The sequence below is a fragment of the Miniopterus natalensis genome, chromosome 7 (genome assembly GCF_054644295.1).
Source record: "Miniopterus natalensis isolate mMinNat1 chromosome 7, mMinNat1.hap1, whole genome shotgun sequence".
Classification (NCBI taxonomy): Eukaryota; Metazoa; Chordata; class Mammalia; order Chiroptera; family Miniopteridae; genus Miniopterus; species Miniopterus natalensis.
In genome coordinates this window covers 80,320,227-80,333,515 of record NC_142087.1, presented here as the reverse complement: position 1 = coordinate 80,333,515, position 13,289 = coordinate 80,320,227, and the positions used below count along the sequence as shown (strand labels likewise).

The 13,289-nt window shown below is 44.9% G+C and overlaps 1 protein-coding gene across 2 annotated transcripts in view; it reads right to left on the bottom strand.

The window, feature by feature from the left end:
• Positions 1-5,258: 5,258 nt before the first annotated feature.
• Positions 5,259-13,289, bottom strand: part of VAPB (VAMP associated protein B and C) — a 50,278-nt gene continuing 42,247 nt past the window's right edge. For both annotated transcript variants that reach the window (XM_087819192.1, XM_087819193.1), the window contains exons 4-6: positions 11,462-11,542; positions 9,446-9,622; positions 5,259-6,925 (exon numbers count right to left, since the gene is read on the bottom strand). In XM_087819192.1, the coding sequence (XP_087675318.1) occupies positions 6,767-6,925; positions 9,446-9,622; positions 11,462-11,542 (417 nt within the window). In that variant the 3' untranslated portion in view covers positions 5,259-6,766. The remainder of the gene's footprint in view (positions 6,926-9,445; positions 9,623-11,461; positions 11,543-13,289) is intronic.

Here is a 13,289-nt window from a genome sequence, read left to right as displayed (position 1 = left end):
TTTTCTGTTCCTAAGCAGCAGCGGAAGAGTAGTGATGGGCTCTAGAATGTTCTCTAAAGCACATCTTAAGGCTCTTAAGCCATCCATTCAAAATAATTTTACACTGAAGCATCCTTTAAATACATTCAGAGCACAGAGTTTATTGAACATAATATGGACACTGCTAGTACAAAAGTTTATGCCTTGGCAGGGCCGGCTTCTTTGGGCTGCCAGGGAACATGTGAGAACATGCTGTGCGGGTCTCTCCCGATCTGGACACCGGAGAAAGACATCTCCTTCCCTCTGGCAAATGCCAACGTGAGCCAGAAAACCTCGAACTGATTACACATCAGATAACCAGAATGTGCGTGGTGAAGAGTCCTTTTCTGCACCGACTTTTTAAATGCATTCCATGTCCAAATAGGAAATGCAACTTAAAATACATCAAAGAAAAATTATGCAAACGAAAGCATTCTAAGACATCTCTTAACACACTTAATTCCCAAAGTGTGAATGCACAGTGCAGCCACAATGCACACATGCTGCGAGACCTTGTTCCAGACAGACAGAAAGATGTAAAGCAGAAGGACAGCAGGATTACTCAGAGAGGGAGGAGGTGAAGGGAACATTGAAAAAGATCATTCTGAGTTTCTTCTAGAAAGTTCCAAATGGCAGTTTATAAACTGTCTTTAAAAAGGAAACGCTAGCAACAGAAATAAGAGCCAAATGCATTTTCCTCTCTGTGTAAAGCTTGAATTGCCTTACGAATGAAAACCATGAAAACAATCACTCCCAGTGACTACCCAGAATCTCGTATGGTAACTAACAGAGAAGGTGAACTGAAAAAATGTTTGCTGAGTAAGTAAATGAGGAAAAGCAAGAAGTTCTTGTCCACATGGTCTCAGGATTAGACAATAAATTCTAATCTTTGATTCCAAGTAAAAGGGTCAATAGGAAAAATATATATTTCTAACTCAATGCTGGACTAGGGAGTAGCAGCTGAATTTAGCTTACTTCTGAAACCCAAACGAAAGATGGGAATGCAGACAAATGGTTCATGAACAGAACCAGAGCTTTGGGTGCTACACGGAAAGCCACCGAGTCAAGGTGAGAAGCATGAATGCTCATTTGTCATCGGCTTCGATCGCAAAAAGGGATGCGTCCTTAGCAAGAAGCCTTAACGAAATTGTGTTAAGATAACTGATTCGTCTCTCCTGGTTGGTGTTGACTGAAGTGAAACAACAAATAAAAGGCAACCTGTTTGGTTTCAGCCAGACCCACCCTTGGGTACGGGTGAAACAAGCTCCGGGCCACAGCCCCACCTGCAGCGGCCCTGCCTTGCAGCGGCCCGGGGCGCTCCCACCGCTCATCAGAATGCAAACGGGTGCACAGGACAGCGAGCCAGCCTCAGGACGGCACCCACATCCATTAGCCAAATGATTAAATATACATCAACCCTGTGGGATAATAAAGTAATTGTAATGGGGCATTGTCACAGGATCAATGTTTCCGGGTTTAAAAATAAACATTAGCATTTATCTAGCAGCAGAAAACTATTATCCCCCAGTACTGTTTTATTCAACTGACATCTTTTAATCAAAGCAATCCATATCGTGGCAGCATTCCAAGGTATCATAATTGCAAATATTTATGGCAAGTGAGATAATAGCTATATTTTTGTTGCCAGCTTTGTCTTCCTTTCCTACAGATCGGATGCCGACATTTTCTAATGAATTAATTCCATTAAGAAAAAAATCCGAAGTAATTATGTTAATCGGGGCAACCTCTCATCCACCTCCACGGCTTCACTTTTAACTATAATGCACAGCCGTGAATATGTGTTCACGTCTTCTAAATTTTTCAAAATACCTCTGTAATGAAAATAATTTAAAACAAAACCTTATTTGTCAGTGGTGTAGCGAGAGATAAAGAAACCTCTCAAAGGGAGGTCTGAGTCCCTAGACATGGGCTGTGTGTGTGTGTGCAGGGGTGGCCAGTGGGACTTGGATGAGGAGTATGGTTTGGGACTCTGGTTGGAGATTCATTTTCCCAGCCTTCCAAGTCTGCCACTGGGCCAATGCTCTGGATCAGGGTCTGCTATTACTGGCTCTCATCAACGATTTCCCGGAGAAATGCAAGCTGATTCCAGAGAGGGCTGAGCCCAGCAGCCCAGCAGCCCGGCTGTTTCCTAACCCTGGCAGGCCACTCCTGGGACGCCCCTTCTAACAAGCCAGCTCGCAGTTAATTTACACCAGCACTCTCCTCACCACCTCCCCAGACTGCTCATTTGCTTCCTAAAGCCCCCCCAGACTCACTCCTGGGAGCAGGAGGCAGAGGCTGCAGGCAGTGGGAAAACGGAAAGCACATTTCTTTAGTCTGACATATGTTCAGTTCCAAAAACAAAAACCATCTGAAGGAAAGCTCTGATTCCAGCCACTTTCTCGTTAAAATAACTACATAAGGTAAGAGCGTGGCAAATGTATAAAGGTGTGCATCGGTCTGAGACAGGGACTTAGCTCATCCTACGGTCGCTTGCTGATTCCTGCCCTGCAGCTGGTTTCAGAGATGGACTTCACTCCAAACCACAGGGTCTAACAAGTTACCCAACTTAGCCTCCTGGAGGCTTTGTTTCCTCCCTCTCCCCTCAGCCAGTCATTGCGAGGGCAACGTTCAATGAGCGAACATACCAGAAATGCACAGGGCCACAACAGCAACTTTCTCTAAAAGGTCCTATCACAACAGCTCTGTCTGAGGATGGTTAAAAAAAAAAGGTGGTTGGCAAATGTAATCAGGCGGGGCCCCCCTTCACAAGGGAAACCTGGGGGCCTTGCAGCCTGATTAGATCTAAGTACCGCAAACTGTAGTCACCTATCTACCCTTCAAGGGGCCAAACCCAACTCCGTTTCAGCAACAGCAAACAGACCAGGCTTACTGGAGATGGGACTCCTCAGTAGCGACTTCTGATTCATTCCATAGTTTTACTTAGTTCTTTCTGTTCTTCCTCTAGCCAGATGGGCTCAAAAGAAAGGGGCAGGGGAGGCTGCTCTGGGAACCAAGGCTCCCAGAAGGACACCCTTCAGTGACCTGCCACCGCCAGCATGGTCCCAGAGGTCAGGTCATTCCAGTGTTCAAGGTGACCTTGCAGCCCAAGTCCCATCTCTCCTTTTTTCTTGTAAACCGAGAACAAACACACCAGAACCAGAAACTTGTAAATGGGCCAGTTCTCTAGAGAAGGAACTGAAAATGACAAATGGTATTGCATTTTGGCATGGATTCAGAGCTTGCAAATACAGAGGTCTGTCTGTGCAAAAAAATATAGGCACCATTGGAAAAATGGGAAGCTACTTACATATGGCACATGTGGCACACACGTACATGTGTACACACACAAGGCTTGTTTTCAAATTAATTTGAAAGGCTATTTAGCTCTGAGCTATCACTGCCTTCAGTTCTATCTGACTCGCCACAGCCTACAAGTCCGGCACTGGTATCTTTCGATAGCAATTCTGTTCCTGGGATTTGTTTAAAAGCGTTTAGGTTTTCATGGATCACTGGAGGTTCTTCATTTTTCCCCCTTCTGTGTTATGTAGGTATAAGCTGTCTCTCTAGGCATAAACTGTCCACTGGTAAAAATCAATTTTGATTTTATCAGTATTTATTAGTGCTGGTGCCAGCAGTTTAGAAAGACTAACGAGGGAAAACATGCAAACTAGGAGAGAGAAAATTAAAGCCGGGTCCTCACACCTACGAATAATATAGCCTGCTCTTTTCAAGAGGTATTTTTGTATCATGCCAAGGAAGCTTAAATTATCCATTTAAAAATCCAATCAATAAAAATTTATGGGACTCTGTTACTGCTTACATCTCAGTCCTTGCAAGCTGCATGGTGGGTATTTCTAAAACAAGGGCACCGCACTCCAAGGTGCTTTGAAACCCACAACCAACCTGCCCACATCACGCAGCTTAGTTCCTGGCCAGCACCCTAACCAGTGCCAGCCTCATTCTGTGCCAGTTTATTCCAACTATCTGACTCCCATCCTCTCAGGACGGAACAGACCGCGTGCTAGGACCACACATCCACCTCTCTGCCTTCCTCTCGTTTTCCCCTTTTCCCAGAAAAGACCCCTGAAACGTGTGTTTCTCCAGGGTCAAGCCCTTGAGTGTTACAGCTTAAAGTGGTCCCTGAACTTCAGCAGAGCTGGCTCCTCACACATTCTCTCTTGACATGTTCTCTACTCACCAGGATGACTCAGAACAGCCAATCTCCCTGCCACTACCCTCCCTGGGGAGTTCCCTTCTCCCTCTCAGCCAAAAAGCCTCACAAACTAACATGTTCACCAAGTCTGAACCACTAAGTGGGAAAGAGATTATACAGGATGTTTAGTTAGAAAGAAGAGACAACTCTGGATTTTAAATCTTGATTTTTAGCTACAAACATTAATGCCCACATCCTCTGCAAAGCTTCGAGACGTCCACAAAATGCTGTCATGCACATTCAAACCCCCAAAGCAGAGGCTTCCCAGGCACTTTTTTAAAGAACTGTCACTCTAGGGAAGCACCAGCAAACTCCAGCCTCACAAGCCAAATCTCACCAGCTGTTTTTGTGAATAAAGCTTTATCAGAACACACAGCCATGCCTTTTAAGAAGGCCTGCAGACCCTGCTCCAGGGCAACAGTCTGTTTGCGGCCCTCCTAATCACTCCGCTTCCCTCCCAGGCATGAGGTACTGCAGGCTACGTAAGAATTACTCTGCTGCAGTTCCTACACTCGAACAAATTTTAGTTCACTTGCAGAAAATTAGTAGCAGAAGGCACATGCCTCACAGCTCAATCCTTTCACTCCCTGGATTCACATGGAAAAAACACAGAGACTCATTTATAACTGGGCAGCCTTCCACATCTGCCTACTCATGCAATGTGAGTGACAGGTGTGGTGCATTTACAGCAAGTACTCGGGACACAGAGTGAACTTACTGTGAAGACAGGAAGTTACTGACCAGCCAGAGACTCCCATCTCCTAGGCTCTAGGTCCCGACCGGGTCACCAGAGCAGAACCTCAGGCCACACTGCCCCAGCCAGGCTCGGGGGAAGGAGCCTTGGGGTGCATGGCTTCTAAGACCCATCTTCCTGGTGATGGGTATGTCTTTTAAAACCCATTTGCATGCTAGAGCCATGTTCAGCGTGCCTTCCACTAGTCTGTTCTGCATGGTTCCTCCACCCAGAGGGAGGGTTTCTTTGCATTGATGGGCAAAGCAACAGAAGGGCAAGGGAGACCGCTGCTTTAAGATGATCAGCAGTTTTATTTTTATACTCGCAGTTGAAGCCAGCCCCCCAAAATATGTATTTAAATAATTAAACATATACATTTTCTCATGGATAGGGTGCATTTTAAAATCAACCTTCCAATAACAAAATGATGATGATGATGATAAAATAAACAATTCCCCCCCATATAGCAAATGTGACAAAATGACAAAAGAACTGAATTCTGGGGCTTTATTTTACTTTTTTTTTTTTTTAAATGCTACATAGTCAAAGAGAATTGGATTGGTCTTTTATGGCAATAAAATGGCTCCACTGTCAAACTCTCAGTTACTACCTGCTAGATGGGCCACCTGCAGATCCCCACACACCCCGCCCTGCCCCAGAGACTGGCTCCCTCTCCTAGCCCCTCTGCTGCCTGGTCCCCAGCTGGGTTGCAGGGGTCAGTAAGGACCAGGCTTGGGGCTCATGTGCTGGAAATGTGGGTGCTGGCTGAGGGGCAGGCAGTGAAAGAACAAGATGGAAGATCGGCTGCTCTTCTCCATTACAATGGGCATGATAGAGGTGAGGTGACTGTCACTACTACAAATCTCCTTCCCTATAAGAGTCGTTAATTATTTATACAGAAAAATACTTCCTGGCTGCTGTTCTCCAACATACAAATGAACCACACGTCCATATATACATATGTAGAGCCCAGACCTCCAGAGACAGGAGTCACAGCCCTCCAGCCACGATGCCAGCTTTAGCCGCGGCATTAGGTAGCACAGGTGATTTTTAGGCCACAGCATTAATTATAATCTTGTGACAACAAGAAAACATGAGATGAAATACATTAAATAAGTTAAATATGCATTAAACATCTCTGAATACAGTTCAATCTTGCGACATGAACCAACAGGAATTTAGCTTGGTCCCTTTAAGAGAACAAAGCACTGACTTTTCCTTCAGAAGTGCCGGGCCAGTCGGTGCCCATGCCTACCCGTGCCCAGCACCCTGTCCATGCCACCACAGCACAATTCTCGGCGGCTGACTCTGCTGATCAGTCCCAAGGAACTGAGCGCCCAGGCAGCACACGGACAAGAAGCCTGGGAGCGAGCCAGCAGTGTGGGGCTATCTGTGGAGGGGATGGCACTCCCACCATGCTGGGCTCCAGCGGGCCAGCACCCAGGTGAGGAAGAGAGTTGTGTTTTCAGAGGTAACCAGCAACATGGACCAAGGCTACAGATGTTTAAAATGACATTTATCACATGCCATTACCATTTAATCATGGCTTCCCTTGTCATTAACAAAGATCATTCTTTTCCCCAATCATGTACTATACATTTTTACCTTTCTAAAAGATTGTTATAATATGTTACATTTGTGTGTGTGGGTGCACTCGCACACGCAGGGAGGGGCAATTTAAAGGCAAGACCTGTGAGATGACATCATACATTAATTTCTTTTTATACATGATTATGATAAATTTAAACCCCATGATACGGCGGATCCATCAATCCAATCGAGCCCTCCGCATGCTGCCTCTACAGGGCGATCTTCCCTATGATGACACCGACGATGAAGAACAAGACCACCAGCGCAAGCAGCCGGGTGCTGAGGCCCTCCTCCTTCCCCGCTGCGGCCGATGCAGGGACAGGGCTGTTGCTCTGTGCCGTCTTCCTCATCCGAAGTCCATCTTCTTCCTATGGGAGCAAATGTACGTTTCAAAGACAATCCAAGCACCAGAAGTGGAGTCAACCGTACAGCTTAGCAGGGTGGGCTTCCACAACCACACTCAGACCCTGAAATGTGGTTCAACCTCCTCATTTTGAAGCCTATGAGGGGACTGACTTGAGGCCACTAAAAAATATCAGAAGCCCCTCTTTCCTCCCATCCATCCTACACATTTCTGCACCACAAATCCAAGCAGGGCACTCCTTGGTTCCCCATGATTTATAGAAAAAAGTTCTCAAGAGGGTCCAGCTTAGACACACCCACTTTCTTGGCCATGTTCCTCAGCTGCTCCTCTTCACCTACATCCAACCCCAACGTCTCTGTCCTTCCTTCCTCTACTGAACAGGATTCCCAATCAAGTCACCAATTTTTGAAATGATAGGCACCTCTCAAGGCAGGAATATAAAAATCATGAGAAACTTCAAAGTAGAGGACCTGGAAGCTTTCCAACGTAGAGAGCTGTGTGCAGTTACATGTAGACTGTTCAATTTTCACTATTCAAATAACATGATATTTGGAATATTAAAATGTGACTAAACTTGATACATGCATTTCAAATATTTTCTACTTAGTGCATGGATTTCCCACTGAAGAGGCGACATTGCTTTTCCTATATATAAAGATACCTGGCCACATTCCCCCACCAACTACACAGGTGTGCAAGAAATGGCCCTTCTTCTTCCCTCCTGTCCCAGGCCAGTGCTATGTCCCTACACAGGATATGCACCAAGGCCTTCCTACCCGTGCAGCCACACCCCACAGCTGGAACTCTGGCTAACGACCTACCTACTTATCCTGGGACTCCACACCAGGTGCACTTTCCTTTCTTTTTTTCCTTCTATTCCTTCACACCCACCTAGTGCCTAGTAGGTCCAGAAGACAAGCAGCAGCCAGCCCACCAAGCTGACTCTGGGCTCCTGTGGGACTGCTCATCACCTTGGTTGTCAGTCTATGTCAATGATTGTGTCTGTCTCCCTGCTACCCGTTTGCAGGGAGCTCCTCAAGGGCAGGACTGCTCCCATTTGTATTCACAGTACTGGGTGCACAGTAGGGCCTCAGGAAATTTGTTGGCCAAATAAAAGAATGAAAAAATACAAAACAACAAATGAGTGTCTGGCAGGATAAAGAAGAATCTTCTAATGTCAAGATTGGTCTGATAATATTTTAAAGATATTCTGCTCATGGGACATGGCCAATATTGCTGCACAGTGATAAATGACTGGTGTTATTCGATTAACTTAAAAAAAAAAATGGGCACAGCAAAATATAGCATTTATCTTATTAGGTTTATATAGAAGCTATTTCTACCTATTTATCACTTTAAACGGCACAGAACTCTGTTTCTGAAGAGAAATACACTCAAGGAGAAGCTTTAGGTGTATCTTAGATTTTTAACCAAAAAGTAAAGCGTAGGCTTAATAATTTGCCCCACTGTATGAGGCCAATGAAAACTTTTGCAGGGAAAGAAGAAGGTGTCGCTTCCCAAGCACTGTCAGTTTTAGACCAACCACACTGTCAGAATAAAAGAGAAGGAAGAGTTGACTGAAATGAAATTGTTACAAGAATCGGGTGCTGCAGTAGTTAGAGAGCAAAAACCTATTACATGCTTGGGTGGCACGACCAAGATGAAGGGAATAGGTCAGCCTCAAAATTTAAGCTGCAACAAAAAGTTCCTGTGATCAGATGATAGGAAATGTTCTCTTCACTACAGAGTCTAAAACAGACACACTTTTAAAGCTGGAAGGGGCCTCAGAGGTATTTTGTGAACAGAGGTCTGGGAGATGCTGTGACTAAGACTAGACTCAGAGCTAGCTGAAGTCTGACTAGTCATTTCCACACCACCACAGGCCTCCAGGGCTGACAGCAGTGCCCCCTGCCTCCCTCCACCACCCAGGGCAACCTGATCCTCCAGCATCAATGCTGGCCGCCTCGTCTGTCTGTAGCTGGAAACAGTTTTTCCTTCCACAATCTCCACCTATCTACTCTGACAACTTCTCGTCTCCAACCTCATCACCGTGTTCATAGTTTGATGGGGGCCTTATGCTCAGATCCATCTGGAATCTTTGAAAGTCAGAATTATGCCTGTGTTAAAATGGAGTGCAGGTCGGTATTTACCCTCTTCAAAAAGAGATTCTCATCCAGTGGGGATGAATGAAACAGGGTTTGAAAATGTAGATTCCACATAATTACTGCTGTTTTATTTTTGGCCTCTAATTTTCTTTTCAATTTACACTAATGGAGGGTGGGAGGGTTTCCCCTGTTTTGTTTTACACAAGAGGACAAGAGTTTAAATAGACAGATTCTTGAAGCGGCAAGGGGAGGTTCAAGACCCCTTTGAGAACCTGATGAAAGCTATGGATTTCCTCCCTGGGGGAAAAGTGCACAAATACAAACAAGTCTACAAATTCAGGGGTCTGTTGACTTCCCTCCCCAAGTCCTAGTGAGGAATCCAGTTCTCTGCAGGTTATTAGAAAAGGAAATGCTGTTACCTTGAACTGTCTGTTCTCTTCCCGCAGCCGCTGGACTTCGCCCTGCAGTCTCTTACACTCTTCCATCACCTTCTTCACTTCAGTGTCATCCAAAGAAGAGCTCAGAGATTTAGACACTGCTGGTGTTTCTGTCTTTGATGCAGTTGTGGATATAATTTTATTTATTTCTACATCATGCTGTTCAGAAATAAATGAAAGCCCAAGTGTCACCAACTATGTAATAAAGGACTTTTTATGCAAAGTAAAGTAGCTCTCAGCAACACCACACGTGGCAGCATTTCATCACACTGTAAAATGTCACGTTTATTTAAAAATGGATCACTTCATCTAGTATCTTAATATTAATAATCTAAAGCAACTAGGCCCCAGAAATTATGGAGAAGGGCAAATAATGAAGTCGGACTGAGACTAATACTTCAGAGAAAGAGGAAAGGGCTGTGTGTATTGTACTATAAGACTCCTGCCATGCAAAAATTAGCATATAGTAATTGTGCAAGCGCAGGAACTATTAGCCACAAATTATTGTCACCATGAAGATCTGAGCATCCTAGGACTGGCTGGGTGGGGGTGGGAAGCCAGGGAGGACACAGAGGGCAATTTAGGTCATGAAATTAGAACTTGGAAGCCAGATGAAAGTGGAATAAGCTGTGTCTGCTTATATTTCAATCTGGGGAAGCTATATACCACTCCCCCCATTTCCCCTGTGTTATGACATTGTCTTGAGACTAACTAGGGATGCATCAGTAGTGCGGGCACGGAGGCTCAGGTGTGCTGGGGATTGCTGCCCTGGGTGGTGGGGTTCCAAGTAGAAAACTAAGAACTTCTCATCTAGCTCTACCAACCTAACTATTTAGCTCTACCCTTTATTTTCCAGATGAGAAGAGTGAGGCCCTGAAAGACAAGGCCCCAATCTACAAAGCTAATGTATCACAGAGCTAGGATCAGAATACAGGTCTTAAAACTTCCAAAACTGACCTTCCCAGGACATAATGTGCAACTCAAAGAAACAGAGTAACAGTCATGTCAGTGACTGTGCTGAAAGAACATACTAAGTAGTTCTGGCACAAATCCAGAGCATTCCTGCTGGTCATTCTGGGTAATGGTAACAGAAGGTCTCTGCTATTAACAGCCAGGGGAGCTAATACTCTGCCTAGGCTTTAAATTGTGTTTTTGATACAACTTGAATTTTTCTGACTAGGTTGAAGGGAGTCCATATTAGCATTTCAGTCTTCTGTCTTCAACTGGTCACAAGTGAGGGCAATGCCAGGCCTATCCCTCAGTTTCACACAAAGAGAAAACTGAACAGCACCCTGAAGGAAGCTGCTCCTTGGACTCGCCCCTCAGACAGCACAAGAGATTCTCAATGGGGGCAATTTTGTCCCCTGGGCACACCTGGTAATGTCAGGAGACATTTTTGGTTGTCACAACTAAGGCGATCTACCAGTGTCTAGTGGGCAGAGGCCAGGCATCCTACAAGGCCCAAGACAGCCCCCAGCAGAGTATGGGGCCCAGATGTTAACAGTCAGAGGTGGAGACCCCTCCTCTAAAAGCAGGTTTGACAGCAGTAGGAGGTGGGTTACAAGGTAGAGAGGTGGAGCTGAGGGTAACAGCAGACGGAAAACATAAAGTCAGGACTGTGTACAACAGCAACTATGTGCTCACCACCTGTCTGTCAAGCACCATGATAAATGGCAAATTATTCCGTTTTAGTCTAACCCTGTTTAACATCAACCTATAACTTTGCCAAGTCAAAGACGCTCTCTGGTATTTATAACATTTATAACAGCCAACAGGTTGCACTTTGCAAAGGAAAAAATTGTTTCAATTAGCTGTCTTTCTGCAAAAAGGCTGATTTCATGGGGGCCCACTTATTTGTTGACTTCAGCTTATTTTTTTCTTCATACATCAGAAAGAGGAAAATAATTTGCCAACTTAAATCTTGGTTTTGCAGGAGATGGTATGCAAATAAGTATCAGCTTGCAACATTCAATTATTGTTAACTATAAATATACTTACCGGTTTATCATTTTCTGCTGGCAATTCAAACACACATCTAAGTTTTGAATCCATAAGGTCTTCTGGTTTTGCCTCCTTCCACTAAAACAATTTAAATTTAATAATCAGGATATTATAAAGCTGCTGGAAGAATAATTTTCCTCCTATAACTGACAATTTCAGAAAAATACTCTTAATGAGAAAGCCTTGATGTATATCAAATAAAGAACTTAAGTCTGCTGAGATTTCAATATTTTCAACATGACAAGATTAAATACAATAGCTCTCCTGAATATTTATTACACTTTGCAAATCCCAATTTTGCTGCCTAACTCCTCAAAGTCAACCAGCGCCCCCCTGCTGCTAGTCTGTGGGAAGCACATGGAACATAGAGGACGACTGCTGACGGCTGGATGGCCAGGGCTAACCTAGGCTCTCCTTTGGAAAATAAACCTGCCCTGGCCAGTGTGGCCCAGTGGTTAGGGCATCGGCATGCAGACCGAAGGGCCTTGGGTTTGATTTCTGATCAAGAGCACTTACACTCTCCACCACCCCACCACCACCCCTGCTCTTCCTTCCCCCCTTCCACTCTCTCTAAAAATCAATGCAAAAAATATCCTTGGGTGAGGATTAACAAAAGAAAGAAAGAAAAGAAACCTACTTTACAGAGTGCATCCCTCTTAGACAAAGTAAGCGTGTCCCATCTGGAACCATGCTGCTAACTACCAACGGGGCACATTAACCAGCAAGCCTCTCTCTGCCACTCCCCCCACTCTGTCCCTCGACCGGCTGAGCCGGTTCTGGGATGCTGCCCTCCTGGTTAACACGGACATTCAGGGCGTTCTGAGAGCTACAGCCCAGCCCAGCAGGAAGCTTATAATACAGAGAAGGAACAAACTTCCCCAGCCCTGCCCCGGGACCATGCAGGAAGCAGCTGGAGCAACACAGGTACCAAGAGCCAAGAAAGGGAGACAAGTGTGTGAACAACTGGGGACTGCCCAATAGACCATGGCGGACCATCCATGGGACAGCATGCCGCTCACATGAAACTGAAGAGTATTTCATTACATGGGAAATCCACAGAAAAATCAGTGAAGACGTGTGTGTGTGCCTGTGTGTGTACTTTTCCAAGATGAGAGAGAAAGGCTGTGCTGTGATACTGGGACACAAAGTGGGCTGTGCAGGAAACGCTAAGGCTGCTGGCAGGAGGACTGCTGGGAGTCCAAGCACCAGTTTACCCAGCACATTGCAGATTCCCTGCTATTAACCATAGGGGCAAATGTGTTTTGACACTGGAGAGAGTTGGCCATCGCCATCACAACCACGTAATCAAACTCAAGTGTCACCAATATAGGGAAAATCAGCATCAAATGTCTTTTGATATGATGCATACATGATATCATCTATGGAATATTCTTGCCATAAAACATCTGATCTGAATGTAATCATGAGTAAACAACTGGACAAATCCAGAATGTGGGACATTCTACAAGTCAACTGGCCTGGACTCTAAAAAATTTAGTCAGGAAAACAAAAAAGGTCTAGGCTACTCTACTAGACCAAGAACTAAAGGCTACTGGGGGAGGACAAGTGAAAAACACTGTAACGAGGTTTCTCTGTTAGATAGTATCATCAGTGTAGACTCCTCGGCTATGATAACAGTATGTGGCTATGTAGGAGACTGGCCTTGTTCTCAAGCATTTAGGGGTGAAGTCTGTGTCTTATACTCAAGTGCTTCATTAAAAAACAAAGTTATGACAGAAATGGAGCAAATGTGGCAAAATGTTAAATGGTGAATCTAGGTAAAGATGATGTGAGTGGTTACTGTACCATTTTTTCAACTTTTTGT